The sequence below is a fragment of the Nothobranchius furzeri genome, chromosome 5 (genome assembly GCF_043380555.1).
Source record: "Nothobranchius furzeri strain GRZ-AD chromosome 5, NfurGRZ-RIMD1, whole genome shotgun sequence".
Classification (NCBI taxonomy): Eukaryota; Metazoa; Chordata; class Actinopteri; order Cyprinodontiformes; family Nothobranchiidae; genus Nothobranchius; species Nothobranchius furzeri.
This window is the reverse complement of record NC_091745.1, coordinates 57,700,101-57,723,555: the sequence shown is the minus strand read 5'-3', so window position 1 is coordinate 57,723,555 and position 23,455 is coordinate 57,700,101. Positions and strand designations below refer to the sequence as shown.

General features: G+C 42.5%; 1 protein-coding gene across 5 annotated transcripts in view; it reads left to right on the top strand.

The window, feature by feature from the left end:
• grik2 (glutamate receptor, ionotropic, kainate 2) overlaps positions 1-23,455 on the top strand; it is a 299,000-nt gene that overhangs the window by 252,526 nt on the left and 23,019 nt on the right. For 3 of the 5 annotated variants that reach the window (XM_070550946.1, XM_015949505.3, XM_015949506.3), the window contains 2 exons: positions 15,995-16,245; positions 16,493-16,520. The exons of 1 other annotated variant lie outside the window; for it this stretch is intronic. In XM_070550946.1, coding sequence (XP_070407047.1) covers positions 15,995-16,245; positions 16,493-16,520 — 279 coding nt within the window. The remainder of the gene's footprint in view (positions 1-15,994; positions 16,246-16,492; positions 16,521-23,455) is intronic. One more of the 5 variants, XM_070550947.1, reaches the window with a different exon arrangement.

The window sequence follows — 23,455 nt, the reverse complement described above, 5'->3', positions numbered from 1 at the left end:
GCTTGAGTCAAATACAGGCCCGGGCCTGTATTAGAGAATTTACGGTATCTATCTATCTATCTATCTATCTATCTATCTATCTATCTATCTATCTATCTATCTATCTATCTATCTATCTATCTGTCTATCTGTCTGTCTGTCTGTCTGTCTGTCTGTCTGTCTGTATGTCTGTCTGTCTGGGATGTCCAACATCATTGGTCTACCAATATTATCGACCAATATTGGCCTTAAAATGTGATATAGGAAAATATCGGTATTGATTTTACTTCATTGGTGACCCAAATTTTACAACCATGCACATACTACACATCACTTTTTTTGGCTTCATCTCCTCGCTCTCAAAATGCCAAAATATAACAGATTTGACGTTTCGTTTTTGAAATATATTAGTTTTATTTGGCACAACTTGTGAATAAAATAATTTGCCGAGTGTAGATGATCTGCTGTCCTTAGAGCACAAAGCTACGTGTAGCTAACAAGCTGGTAAAGCAACTAAAACAAACACAAGAATTTTCACCCAAGGCTTGCTTTTTCTAAATGTTTTATCACTGTAACTACAATATACAGAAACGGAAAATATACATCACTGACTATTACACACTATTATTCTTCTTCTGGCTCTTGGAGAGTACAGATGCTTATCCCAATGCTCTTTGTCTGTCTCTGGGTGTACGGCTGCTTCTGCATTTTTTTTCTGGAAACTGGAAACTGAAATTACTAAAATGGACCTGGTCAGTTGGTCACTTAATGAAATTGGCAACATTTTTTCAACGATGAGAACGGGAGAAGGGGCTACCAGGTGCCCCTCTGGGACAGAGCCAGCTGGGCATATCATGGACTCCTGGAAATAGTGGAACCTGATTTGCCTCTCTCAACTGTCTGTAGAGGATTCTGAAGTCTGGATATTTTTGGTGTTGGTGTCAGGTTTCCTGCTGTTTGACCTAAGAGGTCTATTGGCTTACCGGAAAATTAATGAGTTGTCGAGGAATATTAGCGCTCTCCCCGAGCTCAGGGATGGATTACACCGCGATGTGAATTCACAGACTCATAATTGTCAAGATAAGTCGTAAGCTTGGAACTTTGGCTGAGATTCATGCGTTGGCACAAAAGATGGATGCCTTCAAGGAGCAAGTGGACGAATCAGCATGGATTGGGATAGATTAATTTACGCCATTGTTGGGATTTTGAGAGGTTGAAGACCAACGGAACTTTAAGACAGAGAGGAAATTATATGTCTGGCCCCAAAACAATTTCTAATCCGAATCTGGTGCCCTTGAGCCTGTGAGGCTGCAAAGAATACTTCCCCCCTCAGAAGAAATGTGGAATGCTGCCGTCACTAAGGCAACTCTGTCTCCCTATCCCAGCCTGGGCAGGACTGCTGGCTGTGAAGGCTGCTGAATCGTTCCAGGAGCCACTGTGCCCTCCAAACCCCAACCACCTCCTTCCCCTGTCCAGACTGAGGTGACGTGTACTGCTTATCGTGGCTGCAGCCACTGACGTGTGGAGATTCCCAAACCCACCACCCCACCTAGTGGACACTTATGTTGTGTGATATCTGAAGTCTGTTGCATTTCTGTCTGAGGTGTTTTTTTGCATAGCAAAGCTGCCCTACCTGTGGAGGGTAACTCTGAAGTGCCTTTTTTCCCTCCACCTGAACCAGTCTTCATGTAACCACTCTGATATCTATTAAGGTAATGTGACTCAGGTTTGCGAATGACCACAGTCACCAATACTTGTCATGTGTCTTTGCCTATGTATGTCTGATCTCTGAAATGTGTGTACTGAAACTCTAATTTCCCTCTGGGATTAATAAAGTATCTTTGAATTGAATTGAATGTCTTAGCATTTAACCTAGCTTAGCATGTGTACGCTCACGCTGCATGCATTTTATAAACTAAGTAAGTTTCACACGTCACGTCCAAACATTCCCTTAACAAATCGATACTTACAGACTTTAAATGTGCTCTAACGTATAAAACAAAACCCGCATGTTCATTATCTGATTTTTCTGTTTCTGGCTAAATTTAAACACACTGCAGCAGAGGAAAAGGAAGTACGTCAGTGATAGGTCTGACTTGAGAGCACTCACTCTGTCGAGTTTCACACAGACAGTATAACAAAGATTGTTACAGCAATGTCTCCCTTTGATCCGTTTTCGAAGCCTAAAACATTTTAACATTTTATCATGAATTCACCTGTACTATTTACTTATAAATCTAACTTTTTCCCATCATGAACTTAATAACGCTCTTTGGCCTAAAGGCGTCACAGAGCATTAGTCAGGATTATCTCAGGGAGAATGTCATTCAGCTGCTTTTGGAGAAAAATTAAACATGACATTATTTTATTTTACTAATTTAAATTAAAATAGTTGCAATTTAACACGGATAATGTTTAATGCTTAAGACTTCATGATAGGAGATGTGCAAGCTAATGATGATTTTTTTTTAGATTTTTCATTGGGGGGACCCACGCCCCCTTAATTCTGCAGCAAATTAGAAGCCAACAATGAAGTAGAAAAATTGGAGTCCCACCCTCATCCGCTAGGGTCTAGCAGCAAAATTGAGCAAATCCTCATTGACTCCCATGTTATAAATGCCAATTTCACAGCAGAAATAAACATGTTTACAGTCTGGGTCAAAAAAACATTTTAGGTTTAATAGATCTAGTTTACATTAATGACAACTCTGAAGGGGGTGAATTTTTTTGGGGAACTTTTCTGTTCAAGTGGAATTTAAGGCTTAAAAATTTGAATAATTAATGAGCTTCCACGTGATGCAAGCTCTGGAGCAAGGTCTCTGCCTCACGTTAATAGATGTTTGGCCATTTTGACTCTCTAAACGTTAGTTTTTTTCTGTGTGTTTGTGTTCGTGTTTGGATGTTAATCTTGGAATTAGTTGGACAAAAGGGCAAGCTGTGGTTACTAACAGACCATCCAAGCAGTTTCTGCGTCTTTTTATCAGCAAGCAAATTTATATTTTTGTACTTTATTTTGCTGGTTGAATGGGGAAAATGCGGCGCCATTTAACTGCTTGGTCAAACATGTTAGTGGGGCTGCACAAGAATCTTGCCCAGCTTCTCCTCTCTCCTGGCCGAGAATAGCAGGTGGCTGTCTGTTCCCGTTCCCTGGGGCAGCTGGGCCAGATGCGTGTCCAGGGAGTGGCCTGGGGTAGCACATGCCACCCTTAGAATCTGATTGGCCGGCAGCCGGCCCACCCCAGGTGCCACCCTACTCAGTTCCAGTTTAAATTGACTTTACATTGTCGACAAAAGGCTTGAGTTGAAAACTCCAAAAATAGTGAGTGGTAGCATGCACCTTTAACATTGCCTTCTAGCCCAGGCCTACAGAACATTTCTGTAGCATTAATATTGTTACGTCCCCGACATGAGATGTTTAAAAGTGTGAAGGATGGGGAGAACATAAGAACTGGCGGCGGAGTTTAAAATGGGTTTATTTGTACAAAAGGTATTAAAACACGAGCAAAACTGATTTCTCTAAAAGGTTAACAGTACAAAGCACATTATCAACTATAAAACACCTGGTAAAATCTTATTTTAAAAGTTTTACCACAACGAAGGTGTTTTAAGATCCTGAAGTTGATAAAAGTCTAAAAACATTCTACTGACTAAAACACCTGGTAAAAACTTATCTTAAAAGCTTTACCACAACGGAAGGTGTTTAAAACCGAGGTCAGTAAAATAGCCACAGACAAAGTTAACCTTAAAACCCACACACACAAAAGATCCCACTGGATCGTTCACAATTTCTCCTTAAGAGTTAAAAATTACAAAAGTTCCAAAACTCAAACAAATCCAAACGAACAGGGGTTAAAACTACACAAAACCAGGAGGACAGCAGAACCCCTGCACTGCTGCCTCCCAGACTACTGAAGGCACAGCCCTTTTATGCAGGTGTTTGCTCATTAGGTTGATTCCTCTCAGCTGTGCTCCTCACCAGCCTGGGAGAGAGGAGGAGGAGGAGCGGTGTCAGGCTGATTCAGCAGGACTTGGTGATTCTGCTGCTTCTCTCCACTGGTCAGGCTGGCAGCCGTAACACCCCCACACATAAACAAGAAAAAGGATAAAAGTTAGTAACACCACAACACCAACTTTTAAAACTTTTTCTTAAAAACACTGGAGGACGGGGGGGGGGGGGGGGTCGAAAAAGACTCAAGGGCGAAGGGGGCATCGAAGACTCTCAAGGGCGAAGGGGGCATCGAAGACTCTCAAGGGCGGGGGGGGGGGCATCGAAGACTCTCAAGGGCGGGGGGGGCATCGAAGACTCTCAAGGGCGAAGGGGGCATCGAAGACTCTCAAGGGCGAAGGGGGCATCGAAGACTCTCAAGGGCGAAGGGGGCATCGAAGACTCTCAAGGGCGAAGGGGGCATCGAAGACTCTCAAGGGCGAAGGGGGCATCGAAGACTCTCAAGGGCGAAGGGGGCATCGAAGACTCTCAAGGGCGAAGGGGGCATCGAAGACTCTCAAGGGCGGGGGGGCATCGAAGACTCTCAAGGGCGAAGGGGGCATCGAAGACTCTCAAGGGCGAAGGGGGCATCGAAGACTCTCAAGGGCGAAGGGGGCATCGAAGACTCTCAAGGGCGAAGGGGGCATCGAAGACTCTCAAGGGCGGGGGGGGCATCGAAGACTCTCAAGGGCGGGGGGGGCATCGAAGACTCTCAAGGGCGAAGGGGGCATCGAAGACTCTCAAGGGCGAAGGGGGCATCGAAGACTCTCAAGGGCGAAGGGGGCATCGAAGACTCTCAAGGGCGAAGGGGGCATCGAAGACTCTCAAGGGCGGGGGGGCATCGAAGACTCTCAAGGGCGAAGGGGGCATCGAAGACTCTCAAGGGCGAAGGGGGCATCGAAGACTCTCAAGGGCGAAGGGGGCATCGAAGACTCTCAAGGGCGGGGGGGGCATCGAAGACTCTCAAGGGCGGGGGGGCATCGAAGAATCTCAAGGGCGGGGGGGGCATCGAAGACTCTCAAGGGAGGGGGGGCATCGAAGACTCTCAAGGGGCGAAGACTCTCGAAGGACGGGGGCGAAGACTCTCGAAGGACGGGGGCGAAGACTCTCGAAGGACGGGGGCGAAGACTCTCGAAGGACGACGAAGACACTGGAGGATTAAAACAGGAGATACCCAGATAAAAACAGAACAGGCCATTTAAAAATCCCTACTCTTCGTGCACTTTGCGGGCGGGCAGATTAAGCACATGTGCCAAGGCACATTCAAACCAGCAAAGGGATTGGGTTAGCCACAGCCCTTCCTGGGGTGCTCCCGAGATGGTGAAGTGAATCACCAACACTAACCCACTAGGTACAACATCTGGGCCTGCCTGTAGGGGTCATCTCTGGGTCCACTTCTGTAAGGTTTGGCTGGAACCTCCTGCGGGGGCGGGGCCTCCAGATGCACCCGCCAGTCATCCAAGTCATCTGAAGCTTAAAACCTTTAAAACAAACAAACACCATTAAAATTACCACCACCAGGGGATTTGTACATTCCTTCACGGTCTGTTGTTATTAAATATCCCGGACGAGCACCCATTTATGTTACGTCCCCGACATGAGATGTTTAAAAGTGTGAAGGATGGGGAGAACATAAGAACTGGCGGCGGAGTTTAAAATGGGTTTATTTGTACAAAAGGTATTAAAACACGAGCAAAACTGATTTCTCTAAAAGGTTAACAGTACAAAGCACATTATCAACTATAAAACACCTGGTAAAATCTTATTTTAAAAGTTTTACCACAACGAAGGTGTTTTAAGATCCTGAAGTTGATAAAAGTCTAAAAACATTCTACTGACTAAAACACCTGGTAAAAACTTATCTTAAAAGCTTTACCACAACGGAAGGTGTTTAAAACCGAGGTCAGTAAAATAGCCACAGACAAAGTTAACCTTAAAACCCACACACACAAAAGATCCCACTGGATCGTTCACAATTTCTCCTTAAGAGTTAAAAATTACAAAAGTTCCAAAACTCAAACAAATCCAAACGAACAGGGGTTAAAACTACACAAAACCAGGAGGACAGCAGAACCCCTGCACTGCTGCCTCCCAGACTACTGAAGGCACAGCCCTTTTATGCAGGTGTTTGCTCATTAGGTTGATTCCTCTCAGCTGTGCTCCTCAGCAGCCTGGGAGAGAGGAGGAGGAGGAGCGGTGTCAGGCTGATTCAGCAGGACTTGGTGATTCTGCTGCTTCTCTCCACTGGTCAGGCTGGCAGCCGTAACAAATATTATTTATCATTTTTTCATATTCACATAAATAGTATTTAGAGTCCCACTCAACTCCAGTTGGTTGCAATAATGCAACAAGAAGTAACTTGCTAACCGCCACAAAACTAGATGAATAGAAAAAAACGGTGATTGTGCAATGCGAAACTCCAAAATTCACTAGAAAGTAAATAAATAAATAAATAAACGATTTGTGTAAATAAATAAATAAGCATAACCATTGGTGCCACCCATGCATAAACTAGTGCCCCACATGGGCCACCCCATTTTAAAAGTCCTGGACACAGCTCTGAGCTGGGCTGGCTCTGAAGCGAGGCTGTAGTCATGCTGGTCAATGGTGGATCTCTGAGGGAGACCACAGAAATACCGCAGCTCTTTTTGTTGACGCTGCTTCACTTTTGAATCGTTCAACTGCATTTGTCTCACTGAAAGCACCTGGAAGAACTCCTTTAGCTTCGGGTTAGTATGTAGCTAATTGTCACGTTTAGGAGCAGGAGCAGGGACGAGCAGACTGACAGAACAAATAACGCTGACAAACAACAATGGACCGACAAGAAAAATGAGACAAGGAGGGCTTATATAGACAGGGAGGAGCAATTAGGGAAACAGGAAGCAGGTGTGTGGAGTGAGGCTGGAGGGAAGGCAGGTGACAGCAATTATCTGGATGGGGAAGAGAACCAGTGGAGGGGCGGGCAGATGAACCTAACACAAAACTAAACCTAAAGACTAAGGGAAGAACTCACACAAACACATACACATACTGAGACACACAAACTATGAACTGGGGAACAAGAGGCTGTGGCTATAACTTAAGACACACAACAGAGATGCAGACAAAGGACACATGAGGGTGCTAAGAGAACACAAAAGGGAATCCAGAGAGGGATGGAGAAACATTAGGAGACACATGGGGAAAGCTGCAGACAAAGGACACATGAGGGCGCCATGAGAACACAAAAGGGAATACAGAGAGGGATGGAGAAACATTAGGAGACACATGGGGAAAGACGCAGACAAAGGACACATGAGGGCACCATGAAACACAAAAGGAGAACCTGGAGTGGGAACTGGAGGGCTGGGGAACAAAGGGACGCAGAACATGACACTAATGTCCTGCTGATCTCCAACTCTTGAGAGTTGACCATCAACAATGGCAGACATGCACATCTTTCACGCGGTGGACTAACAAAGCCAGATATCCTCGGTCAGCTTACCTAGTTCTAATTTCTTTACTAAGCAGTCTGGAGGTGCCTTTACTTTGGAGTTGCACTACCATATTTTTCTTGCTGAAAATGGCCAGACAATCTTCCTTAGCTTTGGGTTAGCATGTGGCTAATGTCCCGCTGATCTCCGACTCCCAAGAACGGACCATCAACAATGACAGACACGCGGATTTCTCGCTATAGTGGACCAGCAAAGCCCAGTATCCTTGGTCAGCATACCTAATTATGATTTTGTTACTAAGCAGGCCGGAGATGCCTTTACTTTGGAGTCACTCTAATGTGTTTTTCTTGCTGAAAATGGCCTGAAAATCTGCGTTAGCTTTGGGTTAGCATGTAGCTAATTTCCAGCTTATCTCCGACCATGGAGCAAGAGCTGATGTAAAAGGCCATGACGCCCGGCTACGATCACAGCGGTCTGAGGCTCCACTTGTAATTTAACAGTCCCAGTCCATATTAGAGCTCCACAGGTGATCAGCATGACTACAGCCATGGCGGGATACCCCAGTCCAAGGAGCCTTTCATGCTTCTTGGGTTAGCTAAGTTAGCTAGTAGCAACACTGGTGCATTTGTTCCAACCCTGTTCCAAACGAAACAGCCTCCTTAGCTCCACCTCTTTTCCCATTTTTGGATTGTCTGGGCGTGACAGGACTTGTGACATGGTCAAAATGGCGGTGATGGGAACCTCCCATTTGGGAACAAAAACTTATAATTCGAGCCTATGGACATGAATTGTCCAGCATATATGTTGATGGGAGGACCCCACATACATCAGTTTTGGAAATTAGGAATTAGATAATATCATAAATCATTGAAAAAGCCAAAATCAATCATCCCTAATGTGTACACAGACAGACAGAGAAAATTATTATCGCATAAAGCATTGATAAATTGAAAGAGACAGATATTACAATTAACACCTTTTATTTTGAAAGCCTGTTGCTCACAGGCTCTGAACACAGTTTAAAAACTCAAGAACATGCTTTCTGCACCGAATGTTTAACACAGAGCGCATCAACATGATACGAGAGAAGTTCTAAACTCTTGCATGAGAAAATACAGAATCAGTAATTGTGTGCACAGAAAGATCTGTGTGAGCGACTGTCAACCTAACTTAGCATGCAACAGCGCACCACAGTGGCATGCACAAGTTTTCGTCCCTGTCCAGGGACAGAGACAGAAGCAATATAGAATAGTTTTTCTGTAGAACAACGAACCTGCTGGACAGTAGTAGAAAATATCAAAGCTGGAACACTCTGGTCAGTGAACATTTATTAGATGCACATAAGAACTAATGTTTCGACATCAGAAGTTGCCTTCAAGACTTACGTGTGGACAAATGTGACATAGTTATTATATAGAAGTTGTAATTACACATGGAGAGATTGGCATGCCAAGTTCTATGCTTCATGGTTAGAATCTCCAAGGAGGAATGGGCTGGTCCTGACTGTCCTACCAATTAGTTTCCACCTGATCAAATCTGCAGCAAAGCCTTCTGGTTCAATGTTTCCACAAGTGTTCCACATTTCATCAGGGCACAGCAGAATAAACATAAAGAGCTGATGTACATGACATATACAAGATCATAAATGACAATAAACAACAACAATCTATATACAGAGACCAAATTCTTCCAAATTGTATGAAAATGTATAACTAAAAACCATTCTCTATTCCTTTTATTACACCATTATATAGACTTCAGACAAAACAAGGCAGCCTTATTTCCTCATTAATCCGTGAAGGCTCAATAGTATTTAGAGTATAAATCCAATATGCTTCTCTCCCAAGGAGAAGGTTGATCATATCGCCTCCTCTGCAGGAAGGTGAAATCTTTTCAATTTCCCATAACCTGAGGGAAGCCATTGAACCGTGATTAGCTTCTAGATAATGGCGGGCCATCACATAATCTAGATTTAGTTTTTATTCATATAGCGCTGTTAGGTTCTGAGATTCTCGTTTTCAGAGCTTTCTTTGTTTGGATCCATGATTTGCCAGATGCTTCCCATTATGTTATCCAGGTTCAACTGATTAAGGTCCAAAGTCTCTCGTTAATTGTATTTACATTCATTTTCAACATGAAGTCAAAAACACAAAAGAAGCTTGAAAAGAAAGTGGACCTGTAGGTGTTATATTGTGTAATAGGGGCAATAGTAGCTCAGGTGGTAGAGTGGGTTGCCTCTTGATGGGAGGGTCATGGGCTCGATCCCAGCTCCCGCCAGGGGTATTCTGCTGTTGTGTCCTTGGGCAAGACACTTCACTCAACTTGCCTGTGTTGGTGGTGGTCAGAGGGTCCGACGGTGCCAAATGGAAGTCCTCGCCTCTGTCAGAACGCCCCAGGGCGGCTGTGGCTGCAAAGTAGCTTACTGTCACTGGCAGTGTGTGAATGTGAGAATGCATGAAAGCGTCTTTGAGTGTCCTAAAAAGCGCTATGTAAGTTTCATGTATTATTATTATTATTATATACACTTCTTATGGGAACCATTTCTTACACTAAGCACTTGGTTTGTTCTTTTTCAGTTTTCACTCACTTATCCAAGTCCGAGTCACGGGGTAGCAGCTCCAGCAGAAAAGTTCAAACCTCCCTTTCACCGACAACATCCTTGTGAATGTTTTTGTTTGTGCTGAGGTGATTTATTTCAATGTTGAATCGTCTTGTTCTGATTGTCAGGGACATACAAACTTGTTGCCTTTTGAATGTGACTTGTAGTCAGTCAGAAAGTGAGGTGATGGAAGTGCGCAGTGGAACCCTGCATTGGGATTGGGATCTCCCAAAGAAGATGGAGAGTGAACCTGAAATGCCTAACAAAGTTAATGCTGGAGAATATGAACCTAAAGAACGGACATTTTATTACAAGAAAACAGAAGCAAAAATATATGTCTATGTTGAATTGATGTTCCTTCTATTGAATGATTTTTGTTGAATTATTTTGCTGATTTGTACGAGCTAGCCAGGGAAGTTTCCAGAAGTGTGATGGTCTTGCCGCCATCTTTGTGGTTCAGGCTGAAGCCAGGGACATTGTAGGGGGATTACAGCTTTTGGAGCCTGAAGCTGGATTTTATCTGGACAACAGATAAACTCAAATGCAGTGCTCAGCATAGAAGAGTACACCCCACTACAGTTGTCAGAAAGCCTTTAGTTTCCTTTCAGAATAAACATTTTCTATAAGATACCGTACATACAGAAATCTGTAAAAGTCATTATCTTATCATGTACTGTGATATAATGTAAGCAATAAGTCTTTTTTTTTTGCAATAGGAAACTGAGCACTGACCAGAACTAACAAATAGCGTTACCCTACCGCTTACTTGTTTCTAACTTAAGGAATACCTCGGCTGATGCAGAGTTAATGAACTTCTCACTGAGAAGTCTTTAAAATATAAATATATGAATACACAACATGACATGAGAATACTTGTAAAACAACGTGTTTTAACTCTGTTTGTCAGCTACAGAAGCACATTTATAACAAAAAACATGAAGTCGTCATCGTAAAAAAATAACGGTACCAGAGACTATTTGTGTTATATGCTTGTCAGCCACTAGATGGTGTTATCGGATAAGAGAAATACTCCAGAAATAGACTTTAACATTCATCTAACCAAAGGTGAGTTTAATGCTTCATTTAAGAGGTGTCCAGCAGACAGGTGACTATAAAACGTGTCTTCTGATGAGAAGGGTTGGAGAAAATTGCCATGCAGGTTCACTGCAGGTAGCTAAAGCAATAGAGAGCAAAACCATTTCCCGTGACACTATATGGCACACACTGCAGAGGAATGGCATGCATGGGTAATGTCCACACAGTAACCCTTTCCTAAAGCCCATGCACAAAAAAGCACACCTGGGATTTGCTAAGGCCCATGCTGAAATAGATGAAGCCTACTGGGACTCTATTCTCTGGAGTGATGAGACAAAGATCACTGAACTAGTCTGTTCAAAACTGTATGGCGTCATAAAGGTGAGGATTTCAAAGTGAAATGCATGGTGCCTACAGTGAAGCATGGTGGTGGCGGTGTCCTTATGTGGAGCTGCATGAGTGCTGCTGGTGTTGGGGAGTTGCGTTTCATTGATGGTATCATGAACTCAACAATGTACTGCTCTATACTGAAGGAGAAGATGCTGCCATCACTCCATGCACTTGGTCAATGTGCACTTTTCCAACAAAACAATGATCCAAAACACATCTAAAGCTACTGTTGCATTTCTGAAGAACAGGCTGAAGGTGATTGAACGGTGAAGTATGTCTCCTGATCTGAACCCAATCCAACACCTGTGGGAATTCTGAAGCAGCAAGTTGAGCGTCACTCACTATCCAGCATCCAGGCTCTAAAAGAGGTTCTCCTTGAAGAATGGAAAAAGACAGATGTTGCAAAATGTCACCAACTTGTTCACTCCGTGTCTAGAAGACTTGGTGCTGTCTTTGAAAATCATGGTGGTCATACAAAACACTAGATGTAGTAGTTTTTGTTGTGGGGTGCATTCATTTTTTCTTCAACCAGTTTTAGTAAAACTGAAGATTTTGTGATCTAAGTAATACTACAGTATTTTCTGGACTATAAACCGCTACTTTTTTCCCACACTTTGAACCATGCGGCTTATAATGAAGTGCGGCTTTACTGAAGATTTTCCTTCACCCACCAGGGGGCGCTTTAGCAGAAAGTGAAACAGGTGGAAGTCAAAAGTGGAAATCGAGGAAAGTGCTCATTTTAATTTAGCACATGCAAGCAGCCGGCACCACGAAGAATGTTTTTCAAATCCATACCCCATCATCATGGTGACTACACATATGAGTTCATATGTTGCCGCATTTAAGTTGAAGGCTATCGATCTGGCAGTAAAGGAGGGAAACAGTGCTGCCGCACGTAAGCTTGGCATGAATGAATCCATGGTTCGGTGCTGGAGACGGCTAGCCTGGCAAGCCAGACTAAATAAATGTATTATTTAGTCTGGCCACGCTCCATTGACGGCTCTCGGTTGTGGGGCGGGTTCTACCGTTGTCTTTCAAATGATCTCCGCATTCCACTGGACAATGAATGTGACATACTCTTGTTTCACTCTGTTGCATCATCCCACCCACCAGGCACATAGAGTGCCCTGATTGGCCCACAAAGCGGATTAAGCTCCGTGATTTGTTCACTAAGCAGATAGAGCACTATGATTGGCCCACCATTATGGACCAATCACAGCTCTTTATGTGTTTGAAACCCCCTCTAGAGCTGTGATTGGCTAGCCAAAGTCCTGGTAGGAGCTGCTGAGGTTCCAATGGAGCATGCCTAGACCATTCTTTGCAAAGCAAGAATTTGGTCTATTTCACTAGGCTAGGAGACGGCAGCAGGAAGAACTCATTCAAGCCAACTTCACCCGGGGATGATGACGGCAACACGGACATCGCCACATAAAAGGTATGTGACGAAGCTCTTCTGAGGCTGTTCAACTCCGACACTGAAGAAGAGGACTTTAATGGCTTTAGTGTGCAAGAGGAAGATGAGAGCGAACGGCTTTTTCTGGTAGGCAAGTGTGTTTTATTTACTAACCAGGCATGTTTTGTGTGCAGTTTTTATTTTCTAATCATCCAGGGCTTATTAATGCTGTGTCAGCGCTGTTCTTTTCTTCTAAACATACACGCAAATTACCGGTAATAACGTGTCAGTGCTGCTTTTATTTTATAACAATCCCGAAATATGAATGCTATCAGTGCTGTTTTCTTTTGTAAACTTGTAGGCACGTTCAACCGTGTTTAAAATTCGTTTTGTTGAATTAAAACAACAACAAAAAACCTCCGTGTAGCGTCTTTCTGCCTAAATATCTTATGTTATGGCCATACATGCGCTGTGCGCCGGAGACCTGCATGTGCCTGCTGCGCCACGGCTTGTATTTGAGTGCGGCGTGTGTGTAGGAACAGGGCTGTTGCTAGCTATTTTGGTGCCCTAAGCACAAAGGCTTCGTGGTGCCCCCCCCCCCCTCCCACACACACACACATTCAGAAAAAAACAACACAATAACACAGTATGTGCAAGCGCTTCACCTTAAATTTTCTTTAATTCTCTTGTATGCACAAACTGCTTATTATTTTCCAAAAAGTAGGGTTGATATTTTGTTTGTGTGTGTGTGTGTGTGTGTGTGTGGGGGGGGGGGGGGTCATTTTGCCTTGGCCCCCAAAATGTCTTGAAACGGCCCTGGGTGTGTGACTGAGTTTTGAAGGTGATCTGAATTGTATCAGATGTATAAATATTGCATGTGTGTAACTTATTGTTTTATACAGGTAAAAACATGTAGTGGAGATAAATCTACCTACATTTTACTTTTCAACACTTTGTTTTGTTTTCTTGTTTTTATTTAACTATTTCCTGTCCTGTCTGTCTCTCATCTTCCTGCATCTCCTCTTAATTCTCCAGAAAATCTGTTGCCTGGATTTTTACTTTTTCACCTCATCAGTTACTTTTGAGCAAACCAAAGGGATCTCCTGACTGCAAAGTGGAGTGCGCGATTTGATGTTGCGTCAGTGAGGTGAAATTACCGCAGTGCAGGTGATGAGCTCCGCAGTGGTAGAGCGCCAGGCACAAATAAGACAGAAAGTAGAGCACATGTGCGGACATGAACGATAGTGTGCTAATTATAGTTTTTTTGTTTGCGCCACTTTGAGAATGGACCGTGCGCTGGAAGCACCTGCCTGGATCGCTGCGCAACAACGCAGCGCTGTGCCGCTCTCTGTGATCTCTGCTCAAAAGAGTCCATAAATGATGTAATATAGGTAGAAAACTTTTTTCCGGCTCCCCGGATGTGTAGGATATCCAGCTCCCCCATAATTCGATCCCTGCTCCTGGATGAAAAACCGGACATTTTCATCAATACAAGAACCCCCAGTCCGGACGCCCCGGACAGAGTGAAAAGTGGACACGGTCCATCTCCTTTCTTTTTTGTATTGTTTTCTCTCTGTAAACATGCTGTTAACTTGCTTTGCACATCTTCTAATTGAAATCTGTCTTTATCATATATATATATATATATATATATATATATATATATATATATATATATATATATATTATTTTTCATAAGCTTGCGTTTGGTGCCCCTTCCCCGGTGTGGTGCCCTACGCGCTGTGCGTGGTGTGCGTGTGCGGATTGCCGGCGCTGTGTAGGAAACCTCTTTTTTTTTTTTGTGCGGCTTATATTGAGGTGCGCTCTATAGTCCTGAAATTACAGTATTAATCTTAGTTTCATGTTATGGACTTAGACAAGTGTTCAATAAAACTCAGCCTTGTGAACATTCTGGAAATTGTTCTTTTGCTCATTGAACTACTGATTAAATTTGTACTTTTTGAAGGGGGTGTACTCATTTATGCTGAGCACTGAATATGAAAAATGGGGACCCCAGTTATTTCAATTCATTCATGAACATTTCCTGAACAGAAAGTTAATGTGCACATTTGACTGAGCTGACTGACCTGTGATCTGGCTGAAATATGAAATGTCTTTGTTTGGGGGGTAGGGGTACTAAAGACTGTTGTGACTATGAAGCTGCTTGAGTAAAAGGATTACATAACTACCCTGATTTTTCAGCATTAATATTAGTACTATTAGGGTGATCATGTTGGGTTCAATTCCATTTAATGTGTGGTCATTGATGTTGTTCTGATATTTTTGTTGTTGGGGAAAAACAAATTTGTGTTGTTTAACTTCTTTGCTTATCTGTGATTTTCCTACTGAACTCCTCACTCACTGGTTAAGTAGTGGTTACACATTAATGATATTATTTTGCGACTTTATCATACCAGCTCAGTGGCCTAGTGTAGAGCTCCTCCCCACAGGGATGGGTCAAATGCATAGATTAATTTCACCCGTGTGTGATGACGACTATGAGACTTTATAGATTGGTTAACTTTGACTTTAGGTTCCTAACCCTATATTTGGGCCAGGGAATTCAGACTGCTGAGCAGTTCAGGGAATGAATGTTTTTGTTAAATATTTTTTTCTAATTCTCCATTTAAACAATGCATGTATGCAACTTTGTCTGGAAGGCCAGGTTTCAGCTTCAAGTCCTTTGTTATGTTGGTTCTGGTTGAATTTTTGGGCCAGTTGAGAACTAGTATCTAGTTTGTCTGTTTTTGTGTGTGTGTGTGTGTGTGTGTGGGGGGGGGGGGGGGGGGGGGGGGGGAATGAAGATTGGTAATGGTCAGAATTTCACTGGGAGCAGAATTAAAAGAATAATGCCATGCAGGACTTTTCCATCATGTTTGTTTAGCCCGAAGTTCTCTTGGATCTGACTGAGCAGGAAATGTGTGTGTGAAATTGGTTTGTGTGTCATGTAGTCTCTGCCAAGTTGCTGCACACCTTACACTGTGGGACCAAAACTGGTACATCTGTCATCTTTTACATGTGGGATCTCCTGCTTTGAAAATCATCACATTATTTAGTTCAGAGTTAGAACAAGTTTAGGATTAAATAACTCCCAACATATCAGTGATGCTGGCAACATCAAGATTCATCAGATGAATTCACTGAGTTGGCCACTGATCTGGTGTGTTTTTGTCCTACAGGCTCTCCATACAGAGACAAGATCACTATTGCCATCCTGCAATTGCAAGAAGAAGGGAAGCTTCACATGATGAAGGAAAAGTGGTGGAGAGGAAATGGCTGTCCAGAGGAGGAGAGTAAAGAGGCCAGTGCCCTCGGCGTGCAGAATATCGGGGGGATCTTCATCGTTCTGGCAGCTGGACTTGTTCTGTCAGTTTTTGTGGCAGTGGGAGAGTTCCTATACAAGTCCAAACAGAATGCACAACTAGAAAAGGTAAGCCATTCTCAATTCTCTGCTTGTTTAAAAGCAACAAACGCAGATAATGTAACCTTAAACACTGAGAGGAATTAGCAGCCTCATATCATAGAGAAACACTCCAGGATGCTAGAATTGGACAAACGTTTGTTTAATCTAGATTTTTTTCAGCATTCAGACATAATTAGGGTTAGCTGTGTTGTTTAGATTCTCAGAATAATAACCCATAAGATAAGGACTGGTTTCTTTGCATTTATTCACTTAGGCCCAATGGCGACAACGAGATAAGAAACGTGAGGAATTCTGCTGTCACCATGGATCCAAGCTAGACTATAACCACCATCTCAAATGACCTCAAGAAAACTCCGGAATCTCTTTTTGTTATTTAAATCAAAGATAAAAAAAAACTTCTTAGGACTAATGTTTATTTGTTAATTTATATATTTAAATATCTTAGTGCTAATGGGATCACTAAGAGTAGTTTAAATAAATGCTAAAACTGAAACATTCCACTCACCTCCATGTACTCAGTTGCCACATCCACACTGACTGCGTTTGCATGCAGCCAATAACCCGTTTAAAACACGGTTATTTGCAATAACCCAGTTTTGCAAGGCCATGTAAATACCAGCAAAAACCTGGTTATGCTCGTGACTCGGTTTTTAAAAACTGAGTTATTACCCCTGGGGTAACACTTTTCTAACTCGAATATCAGGTCATGTAAACTTGTATCGGGATAACCCGCGCATGTTCTATTCACAAGGAATCTTGGTCTTTTGAGTAGATCAGGGGTCGGCAACCTTTTCCCATCAAAAAGCCATTATTACCTGTTTCCCACAGTAAACACTGGTAGCCACAGCAGTCACAGTGTTGTGGGTGGTCCTACCGGACCTGAGCAGGTGCCAATTTTTTTAAGTATCACACACGTCTCCTTTTAACACATGTCTAAACTGTGCAGAATAAAAATCCAAGCGCTGTCTCATTGGATTGTTGTTTGTACAGAAAAAAAACTTTACAGAAAACACTTGAAAAGTGTTTGTTTTTTCCCGTGATTTACAGAGACGGAGATAATGGAGCAGGGCGCATGGCTCTGGTGTTAATCAAGTTTAATTGTTTCTCTTTGAAACGATCTTCACAAGAAGGCAAAAGAGTTAAATAACGGGGTCGCACTGACCGGATATTTCCTGTATTTTACCGTTTATTTTGACGTAGAAACCTCAAGGCTGCCGATGTGCTGACATTATTGAAATTGTTACACACAAGAAAATATTCCTATCAGAACATCTGAGCATTATACTGGACACTGCTCAGCGTTGCTCACTGCTTGTGTGCATAAGGTGGACAGTGAGCTGAAGATGTGGAGAGGGGCTCGGAGCACGTTGGTCACAGGCAGCAGCAGAACCAGAGCGCATGCGAGAAGATTCTTCTCACTGAAGCGAGGGTTTTCCAAACCCTGTCTGTCAGAGAGAATTGTCCCTTAGAAAATGTTCCCTGATTGTGAAACTTTGGCTGAATAGTGCTTGTTCCTGTCTCCAATGCGGCGACACATCCATGATTCTGTCTGAGGCAAAAGTCCAGAATCTCATATCCTCTTCAGCTCAGAAAGCACCTATAGAGACATTTGATTACACACAAGCTATGTAATCGGGATATTAGAAGTTCCACATATGCAGGCGTGACTCTCTTCACTTGTGTATGTAAACAAGTTATTCCTGATTTTTCAGAAACCCGAATACTGGCTGCATGTAAACATAGTCAGTGTTGCTCCTCATCTCCACCCTTTTTACACTCCGACTGCTCCGACTGTTCAGTTACTGCTTTTAAAATAACTCCCAACTCTGTCAGACTGATGCAGCAACACAAGAATGTGCTGTTTGACTGGACCTTCCTGGTAGGCCCTCTGACTCCGACTAGTTCCTAACACAACAGCCTACACCTTCTGCAAAAAATGTATTAATAATTATATTTTTAAAATAAAAATCAACTGTGTACATAGCATAGCATAAATAGTCACTAAAATATTTGTATCCAAGTTGTTTAGGTCTGTACAGTCCACACTCCGGTGTACTTTTATACAAAACCTGTGAAATGTTTGGCATGTGAAAATCTATAAAGAAACATCAAATGAGTGTTAACTCATTGATATTTGATATTTCACACACAAATCACCACCAACTATAGTTCTTCTTTCGTCAAACTGAAATGGAAGTGAATCTGTATATGCTGAAAACTTTATTAATCTGCATCAAGTAGTCCTATTAGTTATCACACATATACTGTTATTCATGCTAAGACACCGTATTCACTATAGTTCTTCACATGGTGTTTACAGACATTCCAGAAACAGCATTAGTTTATTTTACACTGTGCACAATTACTAAGCAAGTTGTATTGCTGAAGATTATTTATCCTACCAGACAAATGCTGAGTTCTCAGTCATTTCAACATGATAACAATCCTGAATATTTAACTGAAATGTGTGAAGATTCTCATGGAACTCACAAGTGTGCACAGTTATTAAAAAACTCAATGAAAAACAAACCTTTTCTCATCTTGTTAGTTTTTGTTTTGGAGGATAGATCTAATAAATAAACACTTTTACCAACTCTAAAGTATTTAGTGTCCTTCACAGCCACATTTCCTTCCATCAACCAATCAGTCCCCTGGGTTCAGGTCAGGTGATCTCAGCATTTTTAAGCAACCACCTAGCCGAAGGGGGTTTGTACGTATGTGAGGGTGTATGAATGAATGCATGAATGAGCCTTTATTGTCATTTAGCTGTTGCTACAAAGATGATCTGCTCTCTTACCGTGGAAGCAGGAAAGACACATAAATATACAGTAGTGAGTTGTAAACACTTAAAGAGCAAGTCAACCCCTACCAGATTTTAACTCCACTCCCACTTCATGTTTGAAAAATACAACAAATGCTGTTGCCTGGCAGACCGAGAGGGCGGAGCTGCTAACAAATACACACACACACACACAGGCTCACGACAGCATTGTGACAACATAATGTACTAGTTTACTTCATAGCATACCTCTTAGCCAGTAGCGGTGGCAGATTTAAATTAAAATACATTGCAGAGTTTTTACCTGACAACGGCACAACACTGCCAGTTTTAGGCAGAATATTTAAATTTTAACTAAGATGCACTAAGTACCAAATTATTGACGACACGTGTCTGTAGCATGATTAGACACTCGTTTATTTAGTTTATCATTAAAAAAAAGTTTTTTGGGGGGTGACTTGATCTTTAAAAACATTCTAATAAGTACACACAACAGTCAGGCGAGTGGTGTGTCAATAGGGGAGGAATGACAAGTGGGGGGGGAGGGACTCATGAGGCAGCAATAATGTTGAGTCTCATGCATTTTCATATCTGCATCATTTTGCATTAAACATAAAGGTCATTCATTTTATAACATATTTGCAGGGGTCTCTAGTGTAAGTGAATGTCTTTTGAGTTGATCTCTGTGGGGAGAAAAGCTCTGATGCTCTGGTTTCAAGAAGTAAATGTTAGCCAGAGGACAGGGGAGCAGAACACAGCAGGATGTTCTTTTATCTTGCCTCTGATTGAATAACAGCAGCACAACTCAATGTTTTAGCTCCAAAATAACTTGAGCCTGAAGTTCTGCATTGTTTCTGAGTTGCTAATGCTAATGTTTTGGTACTGATTATCAAGATATGCTCTGCTCTCTCCTGGACACTAAACCAACAAAAGCCAAGATGGATGAGTCAATTAATGATAATTTCATGTGTGAAGTAAATCTTTTCTAATCTGAGTGTTTTGCCATCTATTTTTTCCACCAGCATCTACAGTGAGTACAGAATGTTTTCAGACCCCTGTCAATTTTTCACTCTTTGTTATATTGCAGCCATTTGCTAAAATCAGTTAAATCCATTTGTTTCCTCATTAATGTACACACATCCAATATTGACAGAAAAACACAGCAATTTATAAATGTACACAGATATATTTAAAAAGAAAAACTGAAATACCACATGTTTCTAACTATTCAGACCCTTTGCTCAGTATTTAGTAGAAGCAGGCTTTTGAGCTAATGCAGCCATGAGTCTTATTGGTAAAGATGCAACAAGTTTCTTACACCTGGATTTGGGGATCCTCCACCATTCCTCTATGCAGATCCTCCAGTTCCGTCAGGTTGGATGGTGAAGGTTGATGGACAGACATTTTCAGGTCTCTACAGAGATGCTCAATTGGGTTTAAGTCAGGGCTCTGGCTGGGCCAATCAAGAACAATCACAGAGTTACCATGACGCCACTCCTTGGTTATTTTAGCTGCATGCTTAGGGTCATCGTCATGTTGGAAGCACTCTGAAGAAGGTTCCCATCCAGGATATCCCTGCACTTGCTCGCATTCATCGTTCCCTTGATAGCAACCAGTCGTTCTGTCCCTGCAGCTGAAAAACACTCACAGCATGATGCTGCCACCACCATGCTTCACTGTGGGGACTGTATTGGACAAGGGATGAGCAGTGCCTGGTTTTCTCTACACAGACCACGTAGAATTAAGTCCAAAAAGTTCTATCTTGGTCTCATCAGACCAGAGAATCTTATTTCTCACCATCTCTGGATTATTCAGGTGTCTGTTAGCAAACTCCATACGGGCTTTTGTGGATCTTGCACCGAGAAGAGGCTTCAGACAGGCCACTCTGCCATAAAGCCCTCACTGGTGGAGGGCTGCAGTGATGGTGGACTTTCTACAACTTTCTCCCATCTTCTGACTGCATCTCTGGAGCTCAGCCACAGTGATCTTTAGGTTCTTCTTTACCTCTTTCACCAAGGCTCTTGTCCCCCGGTAGTTCCGTTTGGGTAGACGGCCTGCTTTAGGAACAGTTCTGGTCATCCCAAACGTCCATTTAGGAATATGGAGACCTCTTTTCTCTTAGGAACCTAAAGTTCAGCCGAGATTATTATTTTTTTTCTTTGCCAGAGACAATTCTGTCTCTGAGCTCTTTAGGCAGTTCCTTTGTCCTCGTGATACTTATTCACTCTGAAATTCATTGTGAGCTCTAAGGTCTTATGTAGACAGTTGTGTGGCTTTCCTGATCATGTCCAGTCAGTATAATTAAACACAGCTGGACTCCAGTGAAGGTGTAGGACCATCTCAAGGATGATCAGAATAAATGGAAAGCACCTCAGTTAAAAATATGAGTGTCACAGCAAAGGGCACTTTGCTTTACTGAGGACCATGGGATATTTCAGTTTGTCCTTTTTAATAAACCTGCATACATTTCTAAGGTATCAAATAGCTGCAATATAACAAAGCATTAAAAATTGATGGGGATCTGAAATGCTTTCCAAACCCACTGCAATGCAGGAAGTATAACGTAGAAATCTATTTTAAAATCTAACCTGCAAACTCAGAGTGACCAAACAGATTTAAAAAATAACAAGTAAAAAATGGTTTCTCTGTGAACTTGGTCTTTAACACTTCAATGAGCAGACATCGCAAATGGGCAATAACACACACCCCATACTGGAATCACCACAGAGAAGAACCAGACCAGAATTTTAGGAAAACGTTGGATCAGTCCAGAGACAGTCTCCATTTGGTGTCATGTGGTTACAGAAAGGATCCTCATCTCTCCCTCCACAAATGTCTCTTTCTGGATACTGGGCCTGAAAATATTCAACACTCCTGTCCTTCTGTGGTCAGATAGCTTAATGTGACACAAAGTAGAAGTTCCACTTTATCCTCAGTACTCACAACAGACTCAGTTTTTCTTTACATTTGCTGCCATTGTCTTCTACTTTGTGTTTGATGTCTCAATTAGAGACACAAAAGAGAAGCAATGTTTCTGTGTGAAAATGTCTAAGTGATGCAGCTTATCCAATTCTGGTCCATTGTCCATCAAAACACATCATTCCATCTATACATAAAACCTTGAATTTCAGCTTGTGTGTCATATCTGAGCCGTCCTCACCTTCCTTACCTTCTCTGTGGTCTAGCGATAGAGTGTCCACCCTGGGACTGGGAGGTCAGGTTTAAATCCCGGTTGGGTCATACCAACGACTTAAAGAATGGGACAGAATGCCTCCATGCTTGACACTCAAGGGTTGGATTGGGGGGTTAAACAACCAAATAGTTTCCCACAGGGATGGGTTAAATGTGGAGATGTAATTTCACCAGTACGTGATAATGTCTATGTGACTTCAACTTTAAATCCTTGAACTCAGGACGTTATTTCCTCTTGGATCCTGGATTCTTTATAAATTGCCGTTCTAATAGAGCAAGGGTGGGCAATTAATAAGGAGGCTACATGTGAAAGTAGAAAAGCTTTAGAGGGCTAGGATACACACACACACACACACACACACACACACACACACACACACACACACACACACACACACACACACACACACACACACATACGTATATATGTATATGTATATATACATACAGTGGGGCAAAAAAGTATTTAGTCAGCCACCGACTGTGCAAGTTCTCCCACTTAAAATGATGACAGAGGTCAGTAATTTACATCAGGTACATTTCAACTGTGAGAGACAGAATGTGAAAAAAATCCATGAATTCACATGGCAGGATTTTTAAAGAATTTATTTGTAAATCAGGGTGGAAAATAAGTATTTGGTCACTTCAAACAAGGAAAATCTCTGGCTCTCACAGACCTGTAACATCTTCTTTAAGAAGCTTTTCTGTCCTCCACTTGTTACCTGTATTAATGGCACCTGTTTGAACACATTATCTGTATAAAAGACACCTGTCCACAGCCTCAAACAGTCAGTCTCCAAACTCCACTATGGCCAAGACCAAAGAGCTTTCGAAGGACACCAGGAAAAGAATTGTAGACCTGCACCAGACTGGGAAGAGTGAATCTACAATAGGCAAGCAGCTTGGTGTGAAAAAATTCAACTGTGGGAGCAATTATCAGAAAATGGAAGATATGCAAGACCACTGATAATCTCCCTCGATCTGGGGCTCCACGCAAGATCTCATCCCGTGGGGTCAAAATGATCATGAGAACGGTGAGCAAGAATCCCAGAACCACACGGGGGGACCTGGTGAATTACCTGCAGAGAGCTGGGACCACAGTAACAAAGGTCACCATCAGTAACACACTACAACGGCAGGGAATCAAATCCTGCAGTGCCAGACGTGTTCCGCTGCTGAAGCCAGTGCATGTCCAGGCCCGTCTGAAGTTTGCCAGAGAGCACATGGATGATACAACAGAGGATT